General features: G+C 42.0%; 1 gene segment (V, D, J or C); it reads right to left on the reverse strand.

The window, feature by feature from the left end:
- Positions 1 to 16123: 16123 nt before the first annotated feature.
- On the reverse strand, positions 16124 to 16805 carry LOC112912490 (immunoglobulin heavy variable 3-74-like). The segment is given in 2 exon segments: positions 16124 to 16656; positions 16760 to 16805. Coding segments are annotated over 2 exon segments (579 nt in total).
- Between the last annotated feature and the right edge of the window lie 10160 nt (positions 16806 to 26965).

Raw genomic sequence — 26965 nt, forward strand, 5'->3', positions numbered from 1 at the left:
TTCTGCTGGGGGTGGGGTCTATTTGTTGCTTTTTCTCTAGTTCCTTTATGTGTAAGGTGAGCTTTTGAATTTGAGATCTTTCCAGTTTTTGAATGGATGCTTGTATTGCGATGTATTTCCCCCTCAGGACTGCTTTTGCTGCATCCCAACAATTTTGAACGGTTGTATCTTCATTCTCATTAGTTTCCATGAATCTTTTGAATTCTTCCTTAATTTCCTGGTTAACCTTTTCATCTTTTAGCAGGATGGTCCTTAACCTCCATGTGTTTGTGATCCTTCCATACTTCTTGTTGTGATTAAGTTCTAATTTCAAGGCATTATGGTCTGAGAATATACGGGGACTATCCCGATCTTTTGGTATCGGTTCAGACCCGATTTGTGACCCAGTATGTGGTCTATTCTGGAGAAAGTTCCATGTGCACTTGAGAAGAATGTGTATTCATTTGAGTTTGGATGTAAAGTTCTGTAGATATCTGTGAAATCCATCTGGTCCAGTGTATCATTTAAAGCTCTCGTTTCTTTGGATATGTTGTGCTTAGGAGACCTATCTAGTATAGAGAGAGTTAGATTGAAGTCACCAAGTATAAGTGTATTATTATCAAAGTATTTCTTCAGTTTGGTTATTAATTGGTTTAAATATTTGGCAGCTCCCACATCCGGGGCATATATATTGAGGATTGTTAAGTCCTCTTGTTGGATAGATCCTTTGAGTATGAGATAGTGTCCCTCTTCATCTCTCACTATAGTCTTCGGGGTAAATTTTAATTTATCTGATATAAGGATGGCAACCCCTGCTTTGTTTTGAGGACCATTTCAATGGTAAATGGTTCTCCAACCTTTTATTTTCAGGTTGTAGGTGTCCTTCTGTCTAAAATGAGTCTCTTGTAGACAGCAAATAGATGGGTGCTGCTTTTTTATCCAGTCTGAAACCCTGCACCTTTTGATGGGGTCATTAAGCCCGTTCACGTTCAGAGTTCCTATTGAGAGATATGAGTTTAGTGTCATCATATCTATTCAGTCCTTGTTTTTGTGGATTGTTCCACTGAACTTCTTCTTAAAGGGGAATTTTAAGAGTCCCCCTTAAAATTTCTTGCAGAGCTGGTTTAGAGGTTACATATTCTTTCAGTTCCTGCCTGTCGTGGAAGCTCTTTATCTCTCCTTCCATTTTGAATGAAAGCCTTGCTGGATAAAGTATTCTTGGTTGCATGTTCTTTTCATTTAGGACCCTGAATATATCCTGCCAGCCCTTTCTGGCCTGCCAGGTCTCTGTGGAGAGGTCTGTTCTTACCCTAATATCCCTCCCCATAAAAGTCAGGGACTTTTTTTCTCTTGCTGCTTTAAGGATCTTCTCCTTATCTTTGGAATTTGCAAGCTTCACTATTAAATGTCGAGGTGTTGAACGGTTTTTGTTGATTTAGGGGGGGATCTCTCTATTTCCTGGATTTGAATGCCTGTTTCCCTTCCCAGATTCGGAAAGTTTTCAGCTAGGATTTGTTCAAATACATATTCTGGCCCTCTGGCCCTTTCGGTGCCCTCGGGAACCCCAATTAAACGTAGGTTTTTCTTCCTCAGGCTGTCATTTATTTCCCTTAATCTATCCTCATTGTCTTTTAATTGCCTGTCTCTTTTTTCCTCGGTTTCCCTCTTTGCCATCAACTTGTCTTCTATGTCACTCACTCGTTCTTCCACCTCGTTAAGCCTCGTCATTAGGACTTCTAGCTTGGATTGCATCTCATTTAATTGATTTTTAATTTCTGCCTGATTGGATCTAAATTCTGCAGTAATGAAGTCTCTTGAGTCCTTTATGGTTTTTTCTAGAGCCATCAGTAGCTGTATAATAGTGCTTCTGAATTGGCTTTGTGACATTGAATTGTAATCCATATTTTGTAACTCTGTGGGAGAGAGGGCTGTTTCTGATTCTTTTTTTTGAGGTGAGGTTTTCCTTCTAGTCATTTTGCTCAGTGCAGAGTGGCCAAAAACAAGTTGTATTGGGAAAAGGAGAAAAAGAGAGAGAAGGAAAGAAAAGTGAAAAAGAAAAAAGAGAAAGAAGAAAAAAGAGGGGAAAAAGAGAAGAAAAAGAGAAAGAAAAAGAAAGGAGAAAAAAGAAAAAAAAGGTGGGGTGGGGTGGGGGAAGCAATCAGAAATCAAGAAGGAAGAAAGAAAAAAAGCACAAAACAAAACAAAAACAAAATCAAAAAACAAAACAACAAACAAACAAACAAAAAAAAAACACGGGGGAGTATCTTCTGATTCTGTATACTTTAAGTCCCTTGACTTCCCTTGGAAGTGGTCCATGTCTCTGGTCTTCTGGGGGAGGGGCCTGCTGTGCTGATTCTCAGGTGTTAGCACTTGGGGGAGCTGCACTGCCCCTGCCTGGTGCAGGGCTCGGTGGGGGTTGTTCACCCAGTGAGGCCCCGGGAGGAAGCCACAGTGGCGGGGGCAGCTCTGGGACCCTGGATTCAGCTCCTGCAGTAACTCCGGGGCTCTCCGTCTGCAGTGCCTGGGGGCTCCGGGGCGGGGCCGCTGATCTGCTCAGTTCCAGGCAAGAGTGTACTTGCTGTCCTGGGCCCTCCCGGCCTCTGCCTGTCCCGGGGGGAGGCCGGATCCTGGGCTGTGTCCTGGCGCCCTGGCTCCGGGGCCTGCGCTGTCGGATTTGGGCTCCCGCCCCGTAGCCCCCTCCGCGGAGCCGCTGCCCGAGCCCCTCTGAGCTGTTCCCGGAGCCGCGCAGCCCCCTTCGCGCGGAGCTTCTTCCTCTGCCTGAGCCGCCACCGCCGAGCTGCTCCCGGAGCCCCGCAGCCCCCTCCGCGGAGCCGCCGCCCGAGCCCCTCTGAGCTGCTCCGTGTCCCGCTGAGTGCTGCAGCCCTTAGGGAGCTCGGTGCACTCTCCCGGAGTGCAGTTCCTCTGTTACTCTCCCAGGGAGCCTGAGGGCATCCCCGCCTTTCTGGGGATCCTGCTCCAATTCCCAGGGAGGCCTTTCCGCGGGGAAGGTTAGTGCAGCTCCTGCTCCTCCGGGACGGGGCTCTCCTGTCCTGGGGACACTCGCCCCGGCGTCAGCCTGGCTCCTCGCAGCCCCTCCCCCTTGGAGGCCTTTTGTTTCTTTATTTCTTTTTCCCGTCTTCCTACCTTGATAGAAGCGCGAACTCTTCTCACTGTAGCATTCCAGCTGGTCTCTCTTTAAATCTCAGGCCGAATTCGTAGATTTTCAGGATGATTGGAAGGTTTTCTAGGTAATTTGTTGAGGACAGATGACTTGGATTCCCTACTCTTCTGCCATCTTGCCCCTCCCCCCTAGATAACTTTTTTTAATAGATCTTGGATATTAGCCCTTTACCTGAGAGGTCATTTACAAATATCTTCTCCCATTCAATAGGTTGTCTTTGAATTTTGTTGACTATTTTGCTGTGCATAGCTTTTAAACTTGATGAAGTCCCAATACCTCCCAACCAACAGGAAGGAGATACAAACGATTTTAAAAACATATTAGGACCACTCATATGCCAATAAATTAGGCAGTCCAGAAGAAATGGATGCTTGGGATCCCTGGGTGGCGCAGCGGTTTGGCGCCTGCCTTTGGCCCAGGGTGCGATCCTGGAGACCCGGGATCGAATCCCACATCAGGCTCCTGGTGCATGGAGCCTGCTTCTCCCTCTGCCTGTGTCTCTGCCTCTCTCTCTCTCTATCATAAATAAAAAAAAAAGAAAAAAAAAAGAAATGGATGCTTTTCTGGAAAACCACAAATAAGTAAAACTGGAAGAAGAAGAAATAGAAAACCCGAACAGGCAAATAACCAAGGAGGAAATTGAAGCAGTCATGTAAAACCTCCCAAGACACAAAAGTCCAGGTCCAGATGGCTTCCCAGGGAAGTCTAACAAACATTTAAAGAAGAAGCCATACGTATTTACTAAAGCTGTTCTGAAAGATAGAAAGGGACAGAATACTTCCAAAATCTTTTTATGAGGTCAGAATCACCTTAAATCCAAAATGAAACAAAGACCCCACCAAATGGAGAATTATAGACCAATAACCCTGATAAATGCAGATGCAAAAATTCTCAACAAGACACTGGCCAATAGGACACAACAGAATATTAACAAAATAATTCACCATGACCAAGTGGGATTTATACCTGGGATGCAAGGCTGCTTTGACACTCATAGAGCAATCAATATGATAGATCATATCAACAAGAGAAAAAAGACAAGAACACAAGAACCATAGGATCTTCTCAATAGAAACAGAGAAAGCATTTGACAAAATAGAGCATCCATTCCTGATCAAAACTCTTCAGAGCGTAGGGATAGAGGGAACATTCCTCAACATCTTAAAAGCCATCTACGAAAAGCTCACAGCAAATATCATTCTCAATGGGGAAACACTGGGAGCCTTTCCCCTAAGGTCAGGAACAAGACAGGGATATCCACTCCCACCACTGCTATTCAACATAGTACTAGAAGTCCTAGCCTCATCAATAAGGCAACAAAAAGAAACAAAAGGCATTCGTATTGGCAAACAAGAAGTCAAAACAAAAAAAGAAAAAAATGAAGTCAAAACCTCTGTCTTCGCAGATTACATTACACTGTATCTAGAAAACCCAAAGGACTCCACCCCAAGGTTGATTGAACTCATACAGCAATTCGGCAGTGTGGCAGGATACAAAATCAGTGCCCAGAAATCACTTTGATTACTATACACTAACAATGAGATTGAAGAAAAAAATTTAAGGCATCAAAAAAATCTTAAACTGCACCCCAAAGCATAAGATACCCAGGATTAACCCTAACCAAAGAGGTAAAGTTTCTATACCCTAAAAGCTATGGAACACTTCTGAACGAAATTGAGGAAGACACAAAAATATTGATAAATATTCCATGCTCATTGATTGGAAGAACTAATTTTGTGAAAATGTCAATGCTACCGAGGGCTATTTACAGGTTCAATGCAATTCCTACCAAAATACCTTGGACTTTCTTCAGAGGGTTGGAACAAATCAACTTAAGGTTTGTGTGGAATCAGATAATACTCCAAATAGCCAGGAGAATAATGAAAGGAAAACCAGAGCTGGGGGCATCAGAATGCTGGAAACTAAGTTCTACTACAAAGCTGTGATCATCAGGACGTTCTGGTACTGGTACAAAAACAGACACATTGATCAATTGCACAGAATGGAGAACCAGAAGTGGACACTGAACTCTATGGTCAACTAATATTTGACAAAGCAGGAAAGATTATCCACTGGAAAAAACAAGAGTCTCTTCTATAAATGGTGCTGGGAAATTTGGACAGCCATGTACAGAAGAATGAAACTAGATCATTCACTTACACAAAACACACACAAAACAAACACAAGACAAACAAAAAAAAATGGATGAAAGATCAAATGTGAGACGATTCCATCAAAATCCCAGAAACCACAGGCAACATCCTTTTTGAATTTGGCTACAGTAACTTCTTGCAAGATTCATCCATGAAGGCAAGAGAACCAAAAGCAAAAATGAACTATTGGAACGTCATCAAGAGAAGAATCTTTTGGGGATCCCTGGGTGGCGCAGCGGTTTGGCGCCTGCCTTTGGCCCAGGGCGCGATCCTGGAGACCCAGGATCGAATCCCACATCAGGCTCCCGGTGCATGGAGCCTGCTTCTCCCTCTGCCTGTGTCTCTGCCTCTCTCTCTCTCTCTGTGACTATCATAAATAAATTAAAAAAAAAATTTAAAAAAAAAAGAGAAGAATCTTTTGCACAGCAAAAGACACCATCAACAAACTCAAAGACAACCTACAGAATGGGAGAAAATATTTGCAAATGACTAGATAACGGACTAGTATGGGACAAATAAGAGGTGAGACTCTGTTTAAGTGTTTCTGGGTGATGTCACCCCAGTCCCAGATTTGGTGTACTAAACAATAGATGCTCATTCTCACAGCTCTGGAGTCTGGGAAGTCTAAGGTCCAGGTGCAGGCAAATGTGGTGTCTGAGCACCCACATCCTAGTGTGTCCTGATGTTCTGACATCAGCACCAGAAGGATCCATGAGTTATTCCATGCAGGTAGACTGTCCTCCAATCCAGCTCCTCACCCTGAGGTTCCTCATTGATCTAGTAGAAGCTTCTGGTCTCTGAGCACATGGTGTCTACATGACCTTCAGAACCAGATTGTTTCCGTGGGGAGAGGACAGCTTCCATCTGAGACCTGGGTAGAATCTTAGCCTATTTGTATTATTATTTAAAGTTTTGTGCTGCTTCCATATACTATTCATCTCCTTTCCCTATGATTCAGACATCTGTCTACTGAGAATGACCATGTTTCTCTTTTGTCCTTCCAGTTTGATGCTTGTTTAGTGAAACGATTCCTGACACCATATCCAGTATTTATTGTCTGCTAGCTCCCTGATATTCCTTCCTCAGTCTTCTCCTCCACCCAAAGGATAAGAAATCAAACAATAACCCAGGGGTTCCCTCTTTTGATACAGTTGGGACTCTGACTCCACACAAGCCCCTCCTGGAGCAAGACCCCATCCCCACCACTGACCCACAAGACACACCCTGAGCCAGTGTCCTTCCCTGGCACCACCCAGGCATTTATGACGGGATGACAGGCCTGCCTGGCTCACATAAGACATGAAGGTAACGGTGATGAATGGTTATACTCTCGTGATTGTGTGTGTGTGTGTGTGTGTGTGTGTGTGTGTGTGTGTGAATGACCTCTGAGTCCACATCCCTACCATGTCATGCTGGGAATCCCTCTCACTCCCAGACTGTTATTAACATTTTTGTAGAATGTCTCTTTCTCTTGTGTTGATTGGGGATTCCTCTATACCGAGATGTGCAAGAGAGCGTGTTAGCTTGGGATCTTGTGATCCACAGTAATCGTCACTGGGACTCATTAAAAGGTTCAGATGATATGAATGGCGTTATTTGTAATTGAATAAAATTTTGGGTCAGGAAAAGTTATGCACAAGTAAGTGCAAGTGCTATAGTTGAATTCTAGGTCTCTAAGAAAGAGACTGAATAGCTAAACACATAATCAAGTGTTCAGAGGGGCTCCCAGGGGGAAACTGCTCCCTGGAGAGGAAGACCTGTCCCTGAAAGGAAACCTGCCCAGAACGTCCATCTGATACTACTCCTGGGCCTTCAAGACAGAAGTGGTGAGGAGTGTGCACCCCCTGGTGGTCCTGATCCTCTTCCACAGGGAGGTTTGTGTCTGGGTTCACAATGAGTTTGCCTCACTGTGTCCCTTCGCACAGTAATACATGGCCGTGTCCTGGGTTCTCAGGCTGTTCATCTGCAGATACAGCGTGTTCTTGGCGTTGTCTCTGGAGATGGTGAATCGGCCCTTCACAGCGTCAGTGTAGTATGTGTTACTTCCACTATCACTAATAGCTGCCACCCACTGCAGCCCCTTCCCTGGAGCCTGGTGGACCCAGCTCATGGCATAGCTACTGAAGGTGAATCCAGAGGCCACACAGGAGAGTCTCAGGGACCCCCCAGGCTTCACCAGGTCTCCCCCAGACTCCACCAGCTGCACCTCACCCTGGACACCTGCAGACACAAGACATCCTGGTCAAGCAACTGTCCCACAACCCCAGTTTCTCTCACTCACCTCCACTCACAGACTCAAGGTCTCTTGTTCTCCATGAATTACCTTTTAAAATAGCGACAAGGAAAACCCAGCTGAGCACAGACTCCATGGTGGTTTGTCTGTGTTCTGTCCTGATCACTGAATCGGGTCACCTTGGGATCCTGGGGCTGGGGCTCCTCTCCCAACTGCAGGGTCGGGTCTGGGCTGGTTTAATCAGTGGAGGGAGGGCCCTATTTGCATATCCTCTGACTATATAACCAGCTCCAGATTTACATTTGTGTATTAAAAGCCAACACAAGTGTTGAACTACAATTCTATAGCAATTTATGTAGATGGCCCTCTGAATATATGAAGTTCTAAGCACAATTATTTTTGAATTTCTGGGTGCATTTCAAAAGATACATCAGTATAGGTCATTTTCTGGTGATATTTCATCTTGTTAGTAAATTTTAATCCTAAATATTTATTATTGTTTCTAGTGTAAATCAGATTATTTTGTTAGTTTTGTATAGTAATTTGTTGTTATTTTGTAGGAATATATCTTTATTTTATTTGCTGATTGTATATACTGATTTTTTTGCTGAGCTCATGAGTTATTTCTTCTAGTTTTTATGTGATGATTTTACTCATTGACTCTATTAAGACATTGTCATAAGAAAACTAATTATTTTCTTTCCAGGTTACCACCTTTTCTTTTTTTATGTAGTTTTCTTCCCACGTTTACTGGTAGGTCCTTCAGTCTGGGGCAGAAAGCATTTTCCTCTTGTCTTCAAGATGCATTGTCTGTTCTAATCATGCAGTTGATATAAGGTAGACCTAGAGGAGATAATAAATTTCATTTTGTATGTGGATTACCTACCTAATATAAAGTGACAGTCTACAGCTCCAATCAGGACAAGGTGAATCGTCATGTCTTCTGCCCATATCTGATTGTAGTTTTCACTTTCTGGTTGTTTAGTTTGGTAATTTATTTTTCGATTTTGGAAACCAGCCTTAATCTGGAGATAGATTTGCAAATCTCTTCTCCCATTGTTTTTATTCTTTTGGAAGATGTTATTATTTATTCTTCAGAGATGGAGAGAGAGATTCAGAGACACGCAGAGGGAGAAGTGGGCTCCCCACTTGGAGCCCAATGCTAATCTCAATCCCAGAGCTCTAGGACTCCCTGAGGCAAAGACAGATGCTCAAGCTACACAGGCATCCCAATCTTTTCCAATTTGTTAGGTTGCCTTTTAATTATGTTGAGTGTTTCCACAGCTGTATCACAGCTCCTTCCTTGATGTATTCCATATAGTTCATTTTTATTTTTGTTTCCCTTCCCTTTGGAGATTCGAGTACCAAGAACCTGTTGTGGCTGAGGTCACAAAATCTCCTTGATTTTGATGGTTTCTTGCCACACATTTAGGTCTTTCATCTACTCTGAGTTAATCTTTGTGTGGAATGTAAGAATGTGGCCCAGGTTCATTCTACTTGCAACTGTCCAAGGTTCCCAACACCACTTGTTGAAGTGGCTGTCCTTTTTCCAGTCGATAGTCTTTTGTACTTTGTCAAAGATAAGTTGACCATAGAGCTGTGTGTCCATTTATGGGTTCTTTATTCTATTCTTTTGACCATGTGCATGTTTTACTGCCACTATTATAGTGTTTAGATGATCAAAACTTTGAAATCCAGAATTGTGATGCCTTTTGCTTTTTTTAAGTTTTTATTTATTTACTCCTGAGAGACACAGAGAGACAGAGAGAATGGCAGAGACACAGGCAGAGGGAGAAGCAGGGTGCCTGATATGGGACTCTTTCCCAGGTCTCCAGGATCATGCCCTGGACAAAGAGGCAGTGTTACAACGCTGAGCCACCTGGGATGCCCTGATTTGTTTTTTCTTTCAACATTCTTTGGCCTAGTCAGAATATTTTCTGTTTACTTACAAATTTTAGGCTTGTTCCATTCCCTAGAAAAATGTTGGTGGTGTTTTGATAGGGTTCATATTGAATGCATAGATTGCTGTTGATGGCATAGACATTATATGAATATTTATTTTTCCAATCCACGAGAATAGACTGTTTTCCATATATTTCTGTCTTCTTTAATGTCTTTGATATGTGTTTTAGAATTTTTAGACTATAGGTCCTTTCCTCTTTGGTTAGGATTATGACTCATCATCTGAAGTTTCATTTGTTTTTTGATTTTATTTCTTAATTATTTTTTATTGGAGTTCACTTTGCCAACATATAGTATAACACCCAGTGCTCATCCCGTCAAGTGACCCCTCAGTCCCCATCACCCAGTCACCCCTACCTCCGCCGACCTCACTTACAACTACACCTTCCCAGAGTTCCTTTCCCAGAGTTAGGAGTCTCTCATATTCTGTCGACCTCTCTGATATTTCCCACTCATTTTCTCTCCTTTCCCCTTTACTCCCTTTCACTACTTTTTATATTCCCTGAATGAATGAGACCATATGTTTGTTTTTATGCTACTGACTTACTTCACTCAGCATAATACCCTCCAGTTCCATCCACATTGAAGCAAATGTGTGTATTTGTTGTTTCTAATGGCTAATATTCCATTGTATACATAAACCACATCTTCTTTATCCATTCATCTTTCAATGGACACCGAGGATCCTTCCACAGTTTGGCTACTCTGGACATTGCTGCTATAAACATTGGGGTGTAGGTATTGTGGTCTTTCACTGTATTTGTATCATTGTAGTAAATCCCAGTAGTGCAATTGCTGGGTCGTAGGAAAGCTCCAGGGGAAGTTGAGAGATTCATAGTATATAGAACTGGATATTACATTAAAAATATTGAATTAGAAACAGACATCCATTTTTTGGTGTCAGGTGGTGAAAGTCAGGGGAACAGCACAGGGTAAACATGAATTGTCGAGCTCTGACCTATTCCCTGTAGAGGAATAGTAGCTTCAGGTGAATGCCAGTAGATACTTCTTCATGCTTTCTGAGTATCCAGCAGCACCCCGTATTAACAAGCCTTTCCCATTAGTGCAGGAAGTGCCCAAACAGGATGTCATGGGATGATGGGTGTCTGGACAGGCTGAAAGTGAGGTGCGGGCATGGATGAATTAGGAAAGGCAGGTGTGGTTTCAATTTCAACCCACATGTTATCACAGTGGAGTCATGATGGTTTTGGTTAATTAATATGTGCTCCCAGTTGGGGATATAATGTGTAAATCAAACATATTCAATCTCATTGATGTTATATATGGGATGTTATATATCCCAATGTTTATGAACTTTTGAGGTATAATTTCTCTCTTTCTAACAAAGTTAGATGAAAATATCAAAATCATAGAGACATTTTTAAAAAGATTTAACATATATATTATGGTAGATTTTCTGTCAGTTCTTGAAAATGCCCATTCTTCTGCTGATGAGATGAGCACTGGGTGATATGCTTTATGTTGGCAAATTGACTCAAATAGAAAATAAATAAAACTATATTTAAAAAGAGTGTCAAGGGATCCCTGGGTGGCACAGCGGTTTGGCGCCTGCCTTTGGCCCAGGGCGCGATCCTGGAGACCCGGGATCGAATCCCACGTCGGGCTCCCGGTGCATGGAGCCTGCTTCTCCCTCTGCCTGTGTCTCTGCCTCTCTCTCTCTCTCTCTCTCTGTGACTATAATAAATAAATAAATAAATAAATAAATAAATAAATAAATAAATAAATAAAAATAAAATAAAAATAAAAAGAGTGTCAAGGAAAACCCAGCTGAGCACAGACTCCATGGTGAGTTCTGTTTTGCCCTGATCACTGAATTGGTCACCTATTGTTTCTGGGGCTGGGACTCCTCTCCCAGATGCAGGATCATGTCTGGGATGTTTTATTCAATAGAGAGAGGTCCCTGTATACATGTCCTCTCAGTATATAGTCAGCTTGGGATCATTTCTGTGAAACCGTTGTGACCAGAGATGTGACTGCCTTTTTATGTTCATATTTACTTCTTTGAAAAACTATGGTTTTTTATAATGTAATGTTCCAGACTTCAGACTTTGTGTCCACGTGGTACTGTGTAATTGTATTTGCATATAACTCTTGGTTTCTAGGTGTCATGGTTCCCCATACAGTGATGTGAACTTACCCCTTAAATTGTAGAGGGTTTCTAATGTGTCCTTGTGCACATTTTCAGGTGAGTCTAACCCCTGATTCTTGGCCTGTGCTCCTCTCCACAGGATTTACTGCCCCTCTGAAACACCTGAACGACAGAGTGGTAGGGTTCCTTAGAATAGTGGATCCCGCATGTATTGGGGATCGCATGATTTTGCTAAATTTAGAATTTAGCTGAATTTCAGAGGTTTTCAGGTAATGCAGTTCTATTTGTAAGTCTCTAACAACTCAGTCACTGCTTTCCACTGCAGTTAAATCTGTGATCTTCTGTAATCGCTTTGATGAGCTTACCTGATGCTGAATGAGCTCATTCAGGTAGAGTTTGGGATAAAATAAACTGGTGTCAGAATGAACATTTTCCATTGTATAGCATATGTTTCTATTTTTCTTATCCCTCCTAAACTAACAGTATAATGCTGCCTGAGGTAACCCGCTCAGAGACAGGTAGGGTGAACACAGGATTCAGATGTCGACTGAGGAGAGAAAGGGCTTGATGGCTCCTATGAGGGCGCCCTGAAGCCTCAGGGGTGGAACATTCAATCCCAGGCTAGAGGTAGGAAGCCATGTTCAGAACAGCTCTCCAGTACAGCCAGGAATAGAGTCACAAAACCCCAAAATAGGCCTCAACAAGGTGGAGAGTTAGCATCTACAGAAGAAACAAAACCAACGCAAATGATAACAATCTATTGACAACTGCACTGTGCATTTAGACATGCATGTAATCCCAGCTCAGGTCCAGGGACTTCACACTACAAGACGAACTGTGTGCTCCATCCCTTGCTACATACTCTCACACTTATTTTCTGAATGTTCATGTCTGGGAAAGCTGCTATTTGTATAAATATTGATGAAATCATCAAAGCCAACCAATTCCCTGCTTCTGGGCATTCAGAGCTGCTCCCCTGCCTTGCTGACTATGAGTGCACTTACCTTGCCTGAAATAGCTTCACTGTCATGTAAGTTCACATGTAAAGTATGAAATAGGATGGTAGAGCTGTTAGATATTGGCATAACCATGTCATGTTACCTGGTTACTGCAAATTCCATGACGAAAATGATTGCATTTAAATAAAATGATAAGAGGTAAATAACTTGTGTAGGTCCCTCGAGGGGCTCCATTGAGGAAATCCTAAAGGGAAACTGATCTCATGTCCAGAAGGAGAGTTACAGATGCAGGTGGGTTTGAAATGAGGACACGGGGCACCAAATGTTCATCAGGTGACAGGGGACACACCTAACAGCCATCAGTACAACACAGCCCTGTAAGGTGATGGTGAGACACAAATCCCACAGGGTCATCACATGCTCATCTTCGGGAAACGTTATAAAAGAACATCACATCCTTAAACTGAAGTTCCAAAGTGTTCGAGTATCTCTGACTCTCTTGTATCATTGTTCTCCTTCTCTGTGACCAATGTGACTTTTTGACAGATAACTATTGATTGCAACAGGTTAGTTCTAGTTTCAGGTGAGAAATGCACACTTCACTGGGTGAGGGCAGTTAATTGATACTTCTCACAACAAATACAGCAGGGCCATGCCAGAGCATCAGTATGTCCCTAATATCTCTGTGTGTGCCATAAAAATCTTAGGATTATATGTTAATACTCTGTGAAAAATGTTCAGGATGCTTTCACAAGGATTGCTTTGAAAATGTAGAAGGTTCTGGGCATCATAGAGATTTTCACAGTATTTATTTTTGTTTTTGTTTTAAAGATTAATTTATTTATTCAGGAGAGTCACAGAGACAGAGGCAGAGACATAGGCAGAGGGAGAAGCAGGCTCCCTTCCAAAAGCCTGAAGAAGGACACCATCGCAGGACCCGAGGATCACAACGTGAGACAATTGCAGACACTCAACCCTTGAGCAACACAGGTGTCCTGACAATATTCATTGTTCTAACACATAAGCATGGAATGTTTTCCATCTCTTTGTGTCTTCTTTAATTCCTTTCCTAAGTTGCCAAAAAGGTAGAAACATTTTGGGAAAAAACAAACAGAAACAAAACTACAGCTCAAGGACATCACAATGTTTGCAGACAAGCTCTATTAGAAAGTCTTACTCCTAACTCGGGGAAACGAACTAGGGGTGGTGGAAGGGGGGAGGAGGGCGGGTGTTGGAGGGGAATGGGTGATGGGCCCTGAGGTGGACACTTGACGGGATGAGCACTGGGTGTTTTTCTGTATGTTGGTAAATTGAACACCAATAAAAATTAATTTAAAAAAAAAGAAGTACAAAAAAAAAAAAAAAAAGAAGGAAAGTCTTTATCACCAAGATAGCCTGGTACTGGCAAAAACAACACATAGATCAATGGAACAGAGCAGAGAACACAGAAATGGACCCTCAGCTCAATGGACAACTATTCCTCAAGAAGCAAGAAAAAAATATCTAATGAAAGAAAGTCTCATCAATAAATGGTTCTGAAAAAAACTGAACAACCACCTGCATAAGAATGAAAGTGGACCATTCAGCTATGGTATGGTATGCAAACGCAAACGCAATCACAAAGGTAATCTCAAAATGGATGAAATACTGAAATCTGAGACAGTAATTCAACCAAATCCTATAGGCGAATTCAGGTAGCAAATTTTTGTCCTCAGATTTAGAGACCGCTAGCAAGGCACCTCTCAAAAGCCATAGGAACGGTTGTATCTTCATTCTCATTAGTTTCCATGAAACTTTTTAATTCTTCCTTAATTTCCTGGTTGACCCTTTCATCTTTTAGCAGGATGGTCCTTAACCTCCACGTATTTGAGGTCGTTCCAAACTTCTTGTTGTGATTTAGTTCTAATTTCAAGGCATTAGGTCAGAGAATATGCAGGGGATGATCCCAATCTTTTGATATCAGTTCAGACCTGATTTGTGACCCAGTATGTGGTCTATTCTGGAGAAAGTTCCAAGTGCACTTGAGAAGAATGTGTATTCAGTTGACTTTGGATGTAAAGTACTGTAGATATCCGTCAAATCCATCTGCTCCAGTGTATCATTTATAGCTCTCGTTTCTTTGGAGATAAGATAAGAAGCTTTTGCAAAGCAAAGGATACAGTCAACAAAACTCAAAGACGACCTACAGAATGGGAGAAGATATTTGCAAATGATGTATCAGATAAAGGGCTAGTTTCCAAGATCTATAAAGAACTTATTAAACTCAACAGCAAAGAAACAAACAATCCAATCATGAAATGGGCAAAAGACAGGAACATAAATCTCACAGAGGAAGACATAGACAAGGCCAACATGCACATGAGAAAATGCTCTGCATCACTTGCCATCAGGGAAATACAAATCAAAACCACAATGAGATACCACCTCACACCTATTAACAAAATATTTGTGAAAATTTTTTTCATCCTTTCACTTTATTTGTTTCTTGTATATTTTTATTGGAGTTCGATTTGCCAACATATAGCATATCACTCAGTGCTCATCCTACCAAGTGTCCATCACCCAGTCACACGCACCCCCGCCCACCTCCCCTTCCACTACCCTTTTTTCATTGCCCAGACTTCGGTGTCTCTCATATTTTGTCTCTCTCTCTGATATTTCCCACTCATTTTCTCTCCTTTCCCCTTTATTCCCTTTCACTATTTTTTATTTTTCTCCACAAAATGAGACCATAAAATGTTTGTCCTTCTCCCACTGACTTAATTCACTCAGCATAATACCCTCCAGTTCCAACCATATTGAAGCAAATGATGGGTATTTCTGTTTCTAATGGCTGAGTAATATTCCATTGTATACACAGACCACAGCATCTCTATCCATTGATCTTTCAATGGACACCAAGGCTCCTTCCACAGTTTGGCTATCGTGGACATTGCTGCTATAAACATCAGGGTGCAGGTGTCCCAGCATTTGATTGCATCTGTATCTTTGGGTAAATCCCCAGCAGTGCAATTGCTGGGTCGTAGGGCAGGTTTATTTTTAACTCTTTGAGGAACCCCCACAGAGTTTTCCAGAGTGGCTGCACCAGTTCACATTCCCACCAACAGTGCAAGAGGGTTCCCCTTTCTCCATATCTTCTCCAACATTTGTGGTTTCCTGAGAATCCTACTGTATTTCCAGTAATGATCTCACCATTGGAAACACCCCTCATCTATGGAGAGAGAGTGACAGATACAGGTAGGTATTAGGTTGGGGACATGGGGGACCAACACTGTTCCCAGTGGTGAGGCACACACCTCCCAGCAGTCAGTATAACACAACGCTGGAAGGAGATGGTACCACTCAAATTCCTCAGGGTCATCAGAGACATGACTTGTGGAAATGCCAGAGCACCATTACTTGGATTCATGTGTCACTAGGGTCGCACCCTGTTCTGGCTGCTGTAACATTGTACAAGAACTGGGTGGATTTAAACAACAGACACTCAGGACGCCTGGATGGCTCAGTGGTTGAGCATCTGCCTTTAGCTCAGGTCGTCCCAAAGTCTCAGGTTCGAGTCTCACATTGAGCTCCCTGAATCATGGGACTAGAGAGACACCCTAGGGAACCTGCTCCATGAGGAGGAAGCACCAGACCCTGACAGGAAACCTGCCCAGAACCTTCATCTGCATCTGCTCCTGGGCCTTCAAGACAGAAGTGGTGAGGAGTGTGCACCCCCTGGCAGTCCCGATCCCCTTCTACAGGGAAGTTTGTGTCTGGCTCACACTGAGATCCCCTCACTGTGTCACTCGCACAGTAATACACAGCCGTGTCCTCGGCTCTGAGGCTGTTCATCTGCAGATACAGCGTGTTCTTGGCGTTGTCTCTGGAGATGGTGAATCGGCCCTTCACAGCGTCTGCGTAACTTGTGCTACTTCCACCACTGTTAATATTTGCGACCCACTGCAGCCCCTTCCCTGGAACCTGGCGGACCCAGGTCATTTCATAGCTACTGAAGGCCACACAGGAGAGTCTCAGGGACCCCCCAGGCTTCACCAGGTCTCCCCCAGACTCCACCAGCTGCACCTTACCCTGGACACCTACAGACACAAGACATTCTGCTCAGGAAACTGCCCCACACCCCCCGTTTCTCTCACTCATCTCCACTCACATTCTCAAGGTCTGTTGTTCACCATGAATTACCTTTTAAAATAGTGACAAGGAATACCCAGATGAGCACAGACTCCATGGTGATTTGTCTGAGTTCTGTCCTGATCCCTGAATAGGGTCACCTGGGGATTCTGGGGCTGGAGCTCCTCTCGCAGCTGCAGGGTCGGGGCTGGGCTGGTTTAATCAGTGGAGGGAGGGTTCTCTTTGCATGTCCTTTGAATATATAATCAGCACCAGATCTGGATTTGATTCTTTACAAGTTATTAACAAGGATTGCTTTATATCTGTCAGCCCCTGTGTGTAATGTCTTCTGACATTATGAAGTGTTCAAATATATGAAAAATTACCTTTGCATTTCTTATGACTTTTAAAAATCTCTCATCAATTTAGGTAATTGTTGTGGACAGTATTTTGCTTCCTTCAGAATAGTTAATTTTACATATTATATTGCTCACACCTGTTTCAATGTATTCAGTTTTTAATAAATTAAACATTTTAAATTCTTAATTGTTAAGGATGCTGGGGTGGCTCAGCAGTTGAGGTCTGCCTTCTCCTCTGGGAGTGATCCTGGAGTCCAGAGATCCAGTCCCACATCGGGGTCCCAGCATGGAGCCTGTTTCTCTCTCTGCCTGTGTATTTCATGAATAATTAAATAAAATCTTTAAAATATAAATTATTGGTTGTTCCTGTGTGGAAAACTAGGTTTACATTATATGTTGATTTTGTTTCCTATAGATTCAAAAAACTGTTCATTAACTAAGGTTTTTGTTTGGGGGCTTATGGAGTTTGATCCTGCAACAGATCATGTCATATGGATACAAATATTTTTTCTGAATCTATTGATTTAAGTATCTATTATTCTTTGTTTTTTAAGTTTCCTAGATTGGAATTTCAGTCATTGTGATAGTACTGGTTTCCTTATCTTCTTCTGGGTTGTTTGGACTAATTACTCTGTAGACATATGACAGACCTCAGTGGAGATATATTTCATTTTGCATGTGCCTGAACTGCCTAGAACACAACACGCAGACAATGAACAAAGTAGGCAGCCCTTCTGCTTCTTGCCCAACAGGACCTTGGGTTTGTGGAGATATAATACCAGGATACTGGGTTTGGGTCAGTGAATTATTGAGGAACTGACAAGGGTTGTTTTCACAGCCTTCCAGGCTCTACAGATGGTTCTGGTGCTGAGGATGGTTTACCCCTCCCAGTACAGAGAAGGGAATATTCCCGTGGGAGATTTATTTCCATCTATCAAGGTGACATAGGAGGTTCAGCCTCTCTGTCCACTGGATGATTCTCGTGATTTTATTCACAGTAATCTAGGGAATGCAAAAGACATGAAGAGAAATCTCACAAGGAAGACATAGACATGGCCAACATGCACATGAGAAAATGCTCTGCATCACTTGCCATCAGGGAAATACAAATCAAAACCACAATGAGATACCACCTCACACCAGTGAGAATGGGGAAAATTAACAAGGCAGGAAGCCACAAATGTTGGAGAGGATGCGGAGAAAAGGGAACCCTCTTACACTGTTGGTGGGAATGTGAAATGGTGCAGCCACTCTGGAAAACTGTGTGGAGGTTCCTCAAAGAGTTAAAAATAGACTTGCCCTATGACCCAGCAATTGCACTGTTGGGGATTTACCATAAAGATTCAGATGCAATGAAACGCCGGGACACCTGCACCCCGATATTTATAGCAGCAATGTCCACAATAGCCAAACTGTGGAAGGAGCCTCGGTGTCCATCAAAAGATGATGGATAAAGAAGATGTGGTTGGGATCCCTGGGTGGTGCAGTGGTTTAGCGCCTGCCTTTGGCCCGGGGCACGATCCTGGAGACCCGGGATCGATTCCCACGTCAGGCTCCCGGTGCATGGAGCCTGCTTCTCCCTCTGCCTATGTCTCTGCCTCTCTCTCCCTCTCTCTCTCTCTCACTGTTTGCCTATCATAAATAAATAAAAATTTTAAAAAATAAAGACTTTATACAAAAAGAAGATGTGGTTTATGTATACAATGAAATATTACTCAGCCATTAGAAACGACAAATACCCACCATTTGCGTCAACGTGGATGGAACTGGAGGGTATTATGCTGAGTGAAGTAAGTCAATCGGAGAAGGACAAACATTGTATGTTCTCATTCATTTGGGGAATACAAATAATAGTGAAAGGGAATATAAGGGAAGGGAGAAGAAATGTGTGGGAAATATCAGAACGGGGACAGAACATAAAGACTACTAACTCTGGGAAATGAACTAGGTGTAGTGGAAGGGGAGGAGGGCGGGGGTTGTGGCTGAATGGGTGACAGGCACTGAGGGGGACACTTGACGGGATGAGCACTGGGTGTTATTCTGTATGTTGGTAAATTGAACACCAATAAAAAATTAATTTAAAAAAATAAAATAAATTGAACACCAATAAAGAATAAATTTATTATAAAAACATTAAAATTTAAATTTAGATATTTGCACTGTAGGCTGGAGAAATAAAACATATTTATTGTGATCAATAAATTGTTTTCTTTACTCTTGAAAAAGAAAATAATCCAGGGAACCAGCTGACATATGGGGTGGCACAGTTTATTCTCCTTCAGTATAACATGTTGAATACTCATTGTGGGAATTAACCCCTGTGTGGATCCTGACTTGACCAAAGGGCTTCAGGTTTTCACTTTTGAATGCAGTGTTGGTTGTGAGTTTTTCATAAAATGTGACTAATTCATGGAGGTAAACTCTTGTGCCTCGACTCTTAAGATGTTTTGAAGATAAAGCGTGTTAGACATTGTCAAGCAGGTTTAGGCATCATAGGAAAGAATAATGTACATCCGATCCTTCACTCTGTTAATACAGGGGCCCTATTTATAATATGGGCATGTTGAAACATCCTTGCATCCCAGGCATGATTCCCTCAAGTCATCCTGTACTACCTGTCCATGTGCTTTTGTATTCAGGATGCCAGGATATTTGCATTTATGTGCATCTGAGATATTCTCCATGAGAACCTTCCTGTGGGGTATGGCATGAGTTTGCTGTCAGAGTCCTCCTGGCCTCCTTAAATCAATTTGGTCATGTTCCATTCTCCTTAGGTTTTGGAAGACGTTGAAATGTTTTGGCTTTAATTCTTAAAATACTTTAAATATTTATAGATATAGCCATCTGATTTTGGCCTTTCAGGTTTTTTTAAGTTTCATGGTCTCCTTTGAGGCAAAATATTTTTTTAAGATTTTATGTATTTATTCATGAGAGATACAGAGAGAAAGAGAGGCAGAGACACAGGCAGAGGGAGAAGCAAGCTCCATGGGGGGAGACTGATATGGGACTCGATTCCAGGTCTCCAGGATCAGGCCCAGGGCTGAAGGTGGCGCTAAAACCCTGAGCCACCCGCGTGGTTGCAGGGAGAATTTTTGATAATGGTGTCAGTCTCCTTATATGTTCTGTTTTGTTCATTTTTTATTTCTTCATGAAACAGTTTCAGTTTATTGAAAATACTAGTAATTTTGTAATTTGCCTCAGTTATCCAATATCTTTGGTGTGTGTTGAGATTGATAAGTTCATTTAGATTTGAATTCAATCCTTTAATCTAATAAGACATTCCCAAGTATATTCTCCTATTCTGTAGATCGCCTTTTAATTACACTGAGTGATTCCTTTGCTGTGAAAATGCTCTTTCCTTGATGAAGTCCCCATAGTTCATTTTCCTTTTCTTTCCCTTGCCTCTGGGGACTCGTCTAGAAGTGGCTGCAGCTGAGGTAGAAAAGGTGCTGCCTGTGTTCTCCTGAGGATTCTGATGGTTTATTGACTCACATTTAGATCTTTCATTAACTTTGAGTCCATTGTTGTGAATGATGTCAGAAAAGGTTCCCCTTTCATTCTTCTGCATGTGGGTCTCTGGTGTTCTCAAATCCATTTGCTGAAGAGATTTTCTTTTTTCCATTGGATATTCTTTCCTAATTTTTCAAGAATTTTTGACCTTCAATTTATCAGGATGTCTCCAGCTTTGCCCTACTTTTTCAGGATTGCTTTGGCTAGTTGAGGTCATTGTGGTTCCCTGAAAGTTTTCAGAATGTTTGCTCAAGCTCTGTGAAAAATGCTGGTGATATTTTTAAACACCTGCTTTGAATGTGTTACTTGCTCTTGGTAGCATAGATATTTTATCAATCTTTATTCTTCTAATCTATGGAAAGAAATATTTTCAATCTATTTGTGTTTTCCTTACTGTCTTCCATAAGTGTTCTGCAATGTTTAGACTGTACATCCATCCCTTTTTGGTTAAGATTTTTCCTCATTATATGATGATTTCTGGTGCAATTATAAATTGCATCAACTCCTTGATTTTCTCTTTTTCTGTTTCATTTGCACTATAGAGAAAATCCAGTGACTTCCTTGTATTGATTTTACAATACAATTCAGATTTCACTGAATTCCGGTATCAGTTCTAGCAATTTTTTCAAAGCAATTTTGGGATTTGAACTTAAAGTAACTTGAGTGTGAAGAGTGAAAGTTTGACTTTTTCTTTGCTGAGTTGGAGGACTTTTCCTTCTCTTTGTTTTCTGATTGTTGAGGCTAGGACTTCTAGCACTATGGTGAAGAACAGTGGTGATGGTGGACATCCCTGTCCTGTTCCTGATCTTAGGGGAAAACTTGAGAGTTTTCCCTTTGAGGATGACCTTCTCCACGTGTCTTCTGTAGATGGCTTTTATTATGTAGAGGATGTCTCCCTATCTCTACACAACAACATGTTGAAATCAAGAAAGTATAATCTCTTTTGCCAAAAGTTTTTGGGCATCAGTTGAGAGGACAAAATGGTCCTTACCTTTTCTTTCATTAATGACTCAAATCCCATTGTTTGATGTGCAGATGTTGAATCATCCTTTCAGACCAAAAATTAAACCCATTTTGTCATGGTGAATTATCCTATTAATGTACTGTTGGATCCTGTTTCTTAGGATCTTGGTGAGAATTTCGCATCTATATCCATCAAGGATATTAATCTGTACTTATCTTTTTAAGTTGGATCTTTGTCTGCGTTTGAGGTCAAGGAAATGATACCCTCAGAAAGTGAACTTAGAATTTTCCTTTAATTTCTATTTTTGGAACATTTTCAGGATAGGTATTCATTCTTTTTAAATGCTTGATGCATTCCTATCGGTCCCAGGACTTTTGATTGTTAGAAAAATTTAAATATGTTTGATTTTCATTTCTTGGTTTTGGGTCAGTAGAGTTTTTCGATTCATTCCTGTTTCAGATTTGGTTGTTCTTACATTTATAGGAAGGCATCCATTTCTTCCAGATTGCTGAATTTGTTGGCATGTTATTGCTCGTAATTTTCTCTCTTTAATAATTTACTTTTCATTTATTTATTCAATATTTTATTTAAGTTCAATATGTCAGCATATAGTAACACCCAGTGCTCATCCCATCAAGTGCCCCCTCAGTGCCCATCACCCAGTCACCCCAACCCCCGCCCACTTTCCATTCCACTAACCCTTGTTAATTTTCCATGATTAGGTGTCTCTCATGTTCTGTCTCCACGGATATTTTCATTCACTTGCTCTCCTTTCCCTTTATTCCCTTTCATTAATTTTTATATTCCCCAAATGAATGAGACCATGTAAAGTTTGTTTTTTTCTGATTAACTTATTTCACTCAGCACAATACCCTGCAGGTCCCTGCAGGTCGAAGCAAATAGTGAGTACTTGTCATTTCTAATGGCTGAGTAATATTCCATTGTATACATAGACCACATCTTTATCCATTCTTCTTTCAATGGACACCGAAGCTCTTTCCACAGTTTGGCTATTGTGAACATTGCTGCTATAAACATTGGGGTGCAGGTGTCCCGGCATTTCACTGCATCTGTATCTTTGGGGTAAATCCCCAGGAGTGCAATTGCTGGGTCGTAGGGCAGAACTATTTTTAACTCTTTGAGGAACCTCCACACATTTTTCCAGAGTGTCTGTACCAGTTCTTATTCCCACCAAAAGTACAAGAGTGCTCCCCCTTTTCCATATCCTCTCCAACATTTGTTGTTTTATTTCTTATTAATTTTTGCTATTCTCTGTGGTGTGAAGTTGCAACTGAATGTGTTTGGGTGTACTTTTCCCTGATAGCAAGTGATGTGGAGCATTTTTTTTATGGACTTGTTTGCCATATGTAGGTCTTATTGGAAGATATTTCTGTTCATATATTCTCCCCCTTTCTTGACTGGCTTCTTTGTTTCTTGGGTGTTTGGTTTGATAAGTTCTTTATAGATGTTGGTTAAAAGCTCTTTGATTTGTCATTTACTAATATCATCTACCGTTCTGTATGCTGTGTTTTAGTTTTGTTGAGTTTCCGTTGCTCTGCAGAACTTTTTTGTTTTGATGGAGCTCCCAAAATGCATTTTTGCTTTTGATTCCCTTGTTGTTATACATATGCCTTGCAAGAAATTGTTGTGGCTAAGTTCCAAAACGTTGTTTTCTCACTCTCCTGAGATTTTGATGGATTGTTATCTCATAGTTAGATCTTTAACCATTTTGACTTTATCTTTTAGTCTAGTATAAGATAATGGTCTATTTTAATTCTTGTACAGGGTCTTTTCAATTCTTCCCATGCCAATTATTTTTGAGAATGCTTTATTTTCCCAGAGGACATTCTTTCCTATTTTATCCCATATTATAGATCATATGTTTGAGGGTCCATTTCTGGGTTCCCTATTCTGATGTATTGAACTGTGTGTCTGTGTTTTGGCCAGTACCACACCGTCTTAGTGATCACAGTTTTGCAGTACACCTTGAAATCAGGAATTCTGATACCCCAGCTTTGGTTTTCTTTCTTAACATTACTATGGCTATTGGAGCTCTTTTCTGATTTTATAGATATCTTAGGATTATTTGGTCCATCGCTAGGAAGAAAGCTTCTGGTATTTTGATAGGAATTGCATTCAATATCTAGATGCCCTGGGTAGCATAGACATTTTCACAATGTTTATTCTTTTGATTCTTGAGTATAGAAGTTTTCTCCATCTCTTTGTATCTTCATTAATTTCTTTAGTAAGAGTTTTCTAGATTCAAAATACAGATCCTTTACCTATTGGTTAGAACTATTCCTAGGTATCTTATGGTTGGAGCCATTGTAAATGAGTTAATACCCTAATTTCTCTGTTATCAGTATCATTGCTAGTGTGTACAAATGCAACTGCCTTCTATGCCTTAGTTTTGTCTCCTGTCATGTCCCTAAGTTGCTATGTCTTTTCTGGAAATTTTAGGTGATATCTGTTGGAGTTTATATACAAATATCATGTCCTCTGCAAAGAAGGAGAGTTTGAGGAGGCGGGGCAAGATGGGGGAAGAGTAGGGTCCCCAAGTCACCTCTCCCTACCAAATTACCTAGGTAACCTTCAAATCATCTTGAAAATCTACGAATTCGGCCTGAGATTTAAAGAGAGAACAGCTGGAATGATACAGTGAGAAGAGTTCACGCTTCTATCAAGGTAGGAAGATGGGGGGAAAAAGAAATAAGGAAACAAAAGACATCCAAAGGGGAGGGGCCCCACAGGGAGCCTGCTAAGGCCAGGGTGAGTGTCCCCAGGACAGCAAAGCCCCATCCCAGAGAAGCAGGAGCTTCACCAATCTTCCCGGGCGGAGGCCCTCGCTGGGAGTTAGAGCAGGATTCCAGGAGGGCGGGGGTGCCCTCAGGCTCCCGGGGTCACTAACAGAGCCCCTGTGCCCCAGGGAGAGCGCCACACCCCCGAGGCCAAGCTCCCTAAAGGGCTGCAGTGCGCGCGGCGGGGCCCGGGAGCAGCTCGGAGGGTTTGGGCAGAGGATCCGCGAAGGGGGCAGCGTGGCCCCAGGAGCAGCTCTGAGGCGGCAGAGGCAGAGGAAGATGCTCAGCACGGAGGGGCCTCCGTGGCCTGGAGCATGAATCCAACAATGCAGGCCAGGGAGCACAGGGTGCCGGGGACACAGCCCAAGATCAGGCCTCCCCCCCAGGACAGGCATAAGACAGGAGGGCCCAGGACAGCAAGGACACTCCTGCCCAGAGCTGTGCAGATCAGTGGCCCCGCCCACGGAGCATCCAAACCCCTGCAGACGGAGAGCTATGTAGTTAATGTGGGAGCTGAATCCAGGGCTCCAGAGCTGGCCACTACCACTGTGGTTGTTCCTCCTGGGGCCTCACAGGGTAAACAACCCCCACTGAGCCTCACAGTGGCCTCACCCGATAAACAGCTTAAACATCACTCACTGAGCCCTCCACCAGGCAGGGGGTTGAGCTGCTCCCCAAGTGCTAACATCTGAAAATCGGCACAACAGGCCCCTCCCCCAGAAGACCAGCTAGACGGACAGGGGAAAGTATACAGCATCAGAGGATACTCCCCCTTGTTTTTTTGTTTTGTTTTGTTTTGTTTTTATTTCTGTTTGCTTCCCCGCCCCCCCATTTTTTCTTTTTTTCTCCTCTTTTTTCCTTTTTTTCTTTTTTCTTTTTTTCTTTTTCTTTCCTTCTTTCTCTTCTCTGTCTTTCTCCTTTTCCCAATAAAACTTGTTTTTGGTCACTCTGCACTGAGCAAAATGACTAGAAGGAAAACCTCATTTGAGGTGGACACTTGATGGGATGAGCACTGGGTGTTTTTCTGTATGTTGGTAAATTGAACACCAATAAAAATTAATTAAAAAAAAAGAAAAAAAAACAAAACAAAACAAAAGAAAGAATCAGTAACAGTCCTCTCTCCCACAGAGTTACAAAATTTGGATTACAATTCAGTGTCAGAAAGCCAATTCAGAAGCACTGTTATAAAGCTACTGGTAGCTGCTTTGTTTTTCTTTAATATTTTATTTATGTACTTATGAGAGACACAGAGAGACCGGGATAATGGCAGAGACACAGGCAGAGGGAGCAGCAGTCACCATGCAGGGAGCGTGATATGGGACTCGTTCCCAGGTCTCCAAGATCATGCCCTGGACAAAAAGGCAGGGCTGAAACGCTGAGCCACCCGGGCTGCCCTGATTTGTTTTTTCTTTCAACATTCTTTGGCCTAGTCAGAATATTTTCTGTTTACTTACAAATTTTAGGCTTGTTCCATTCCCTAGAAAAATGTTGGTGGTGTTTTGATAGGGTTCATATTGAATGCACAGATTGCTGTTGGTGGCATAGACATTATATGAATATTTATTTTTTCCAATCCATGAGAATAGACTGTTTTCCATATATTTCTGTCTTCTTTAATATCTTTCATACGTATTTTAGAATTTTTAGACTATAGGTCCTTTCCTCTTTGGTTAGGATTATTCCTCATTATCTGAAGTTTCTTTTTTTTTCATTTTATTTCTTAATTACTTTTTATTGGAGATCGCTTTGCCAACATAAAGTATAACACCCAGTGCTCATCCCGTCAAGTGACCCCACAGTGCCCATCACCTTGTCACCCCAACCCCGCTGAACTCCCTTACCACTACCTCTTCCCAGACTACTTTCCCAGAGTTCATTTCCCAGAGTTAGGAGTCTCTCATGTTCTGTCGACCTCTCTGTTATATCCCACTCATTTTCTCTCCTTTCCCCTTTACTCCCTTTCACTACTTTTTATATTCCTTGAATGAATGATACCATATGTTTGTTCTTCTGTGACTGACTTACTTCACTCAGCATAATACCCTCCAGTTCCATCTACATTGAAGCAAATGGTCGGTGCTCTTAATTTCTAATGGCTGACTAATATTCAATTGTATACATAGATCATACATTCTTTATCCATTCATCTTTTGATGGACACTGAGGCTCCTTCCACAGTTGGGCTATTGTGGACATTTCAGCTATAAACCTTGGAGTGTAAGTGTCGTGGTCTTTCCCTGCATCTGTACCTTTGTAGTAAATCCCAGTAGTGCAATTGCTGGGTTGTAGGAAAGTTCCAGGGGAAGTTGAGCGATTTATAGTATAAAAAACTAGATATTACATTAAAAATATTGAATTAGAAACAGACATCCATTTTTGATGTCAGGTGGTGAAAGTCAGAGGAACAGCACATTGTAAACATGAATCGTCGAGCTCTGAACTATTCCCTGTAGTGGAATAGTAGCTTCAGATGAATGCCAGTAGACACTTGTTCATGCTTTCTGAGTATCCAGCAGCACCCTATATTAACAGGCCTTTTTCATTAGTGCAGGAGGTCCCCAAACAGGGATGTCATGGGATGATGGGTGTCTGGACAGGCTGAAAGTGAGGTGCTGGTATGGTTGAATTAGGAAAGGCAGCTGTGATC

The sequence above is a fragment of the Vulpes vulpes genome, chromosome 6, assembly GCF_048418805.1.
Source record: "Vulpes vulpes isolate BD-2025 chromosome 6, VulVul3, whole genome shotgun sequence".
NCBI lineage: Eukaryota > Metazoa > Chordata > Mammalia > Carnivora > Canidae > Vulpes > Vulpes vulpes.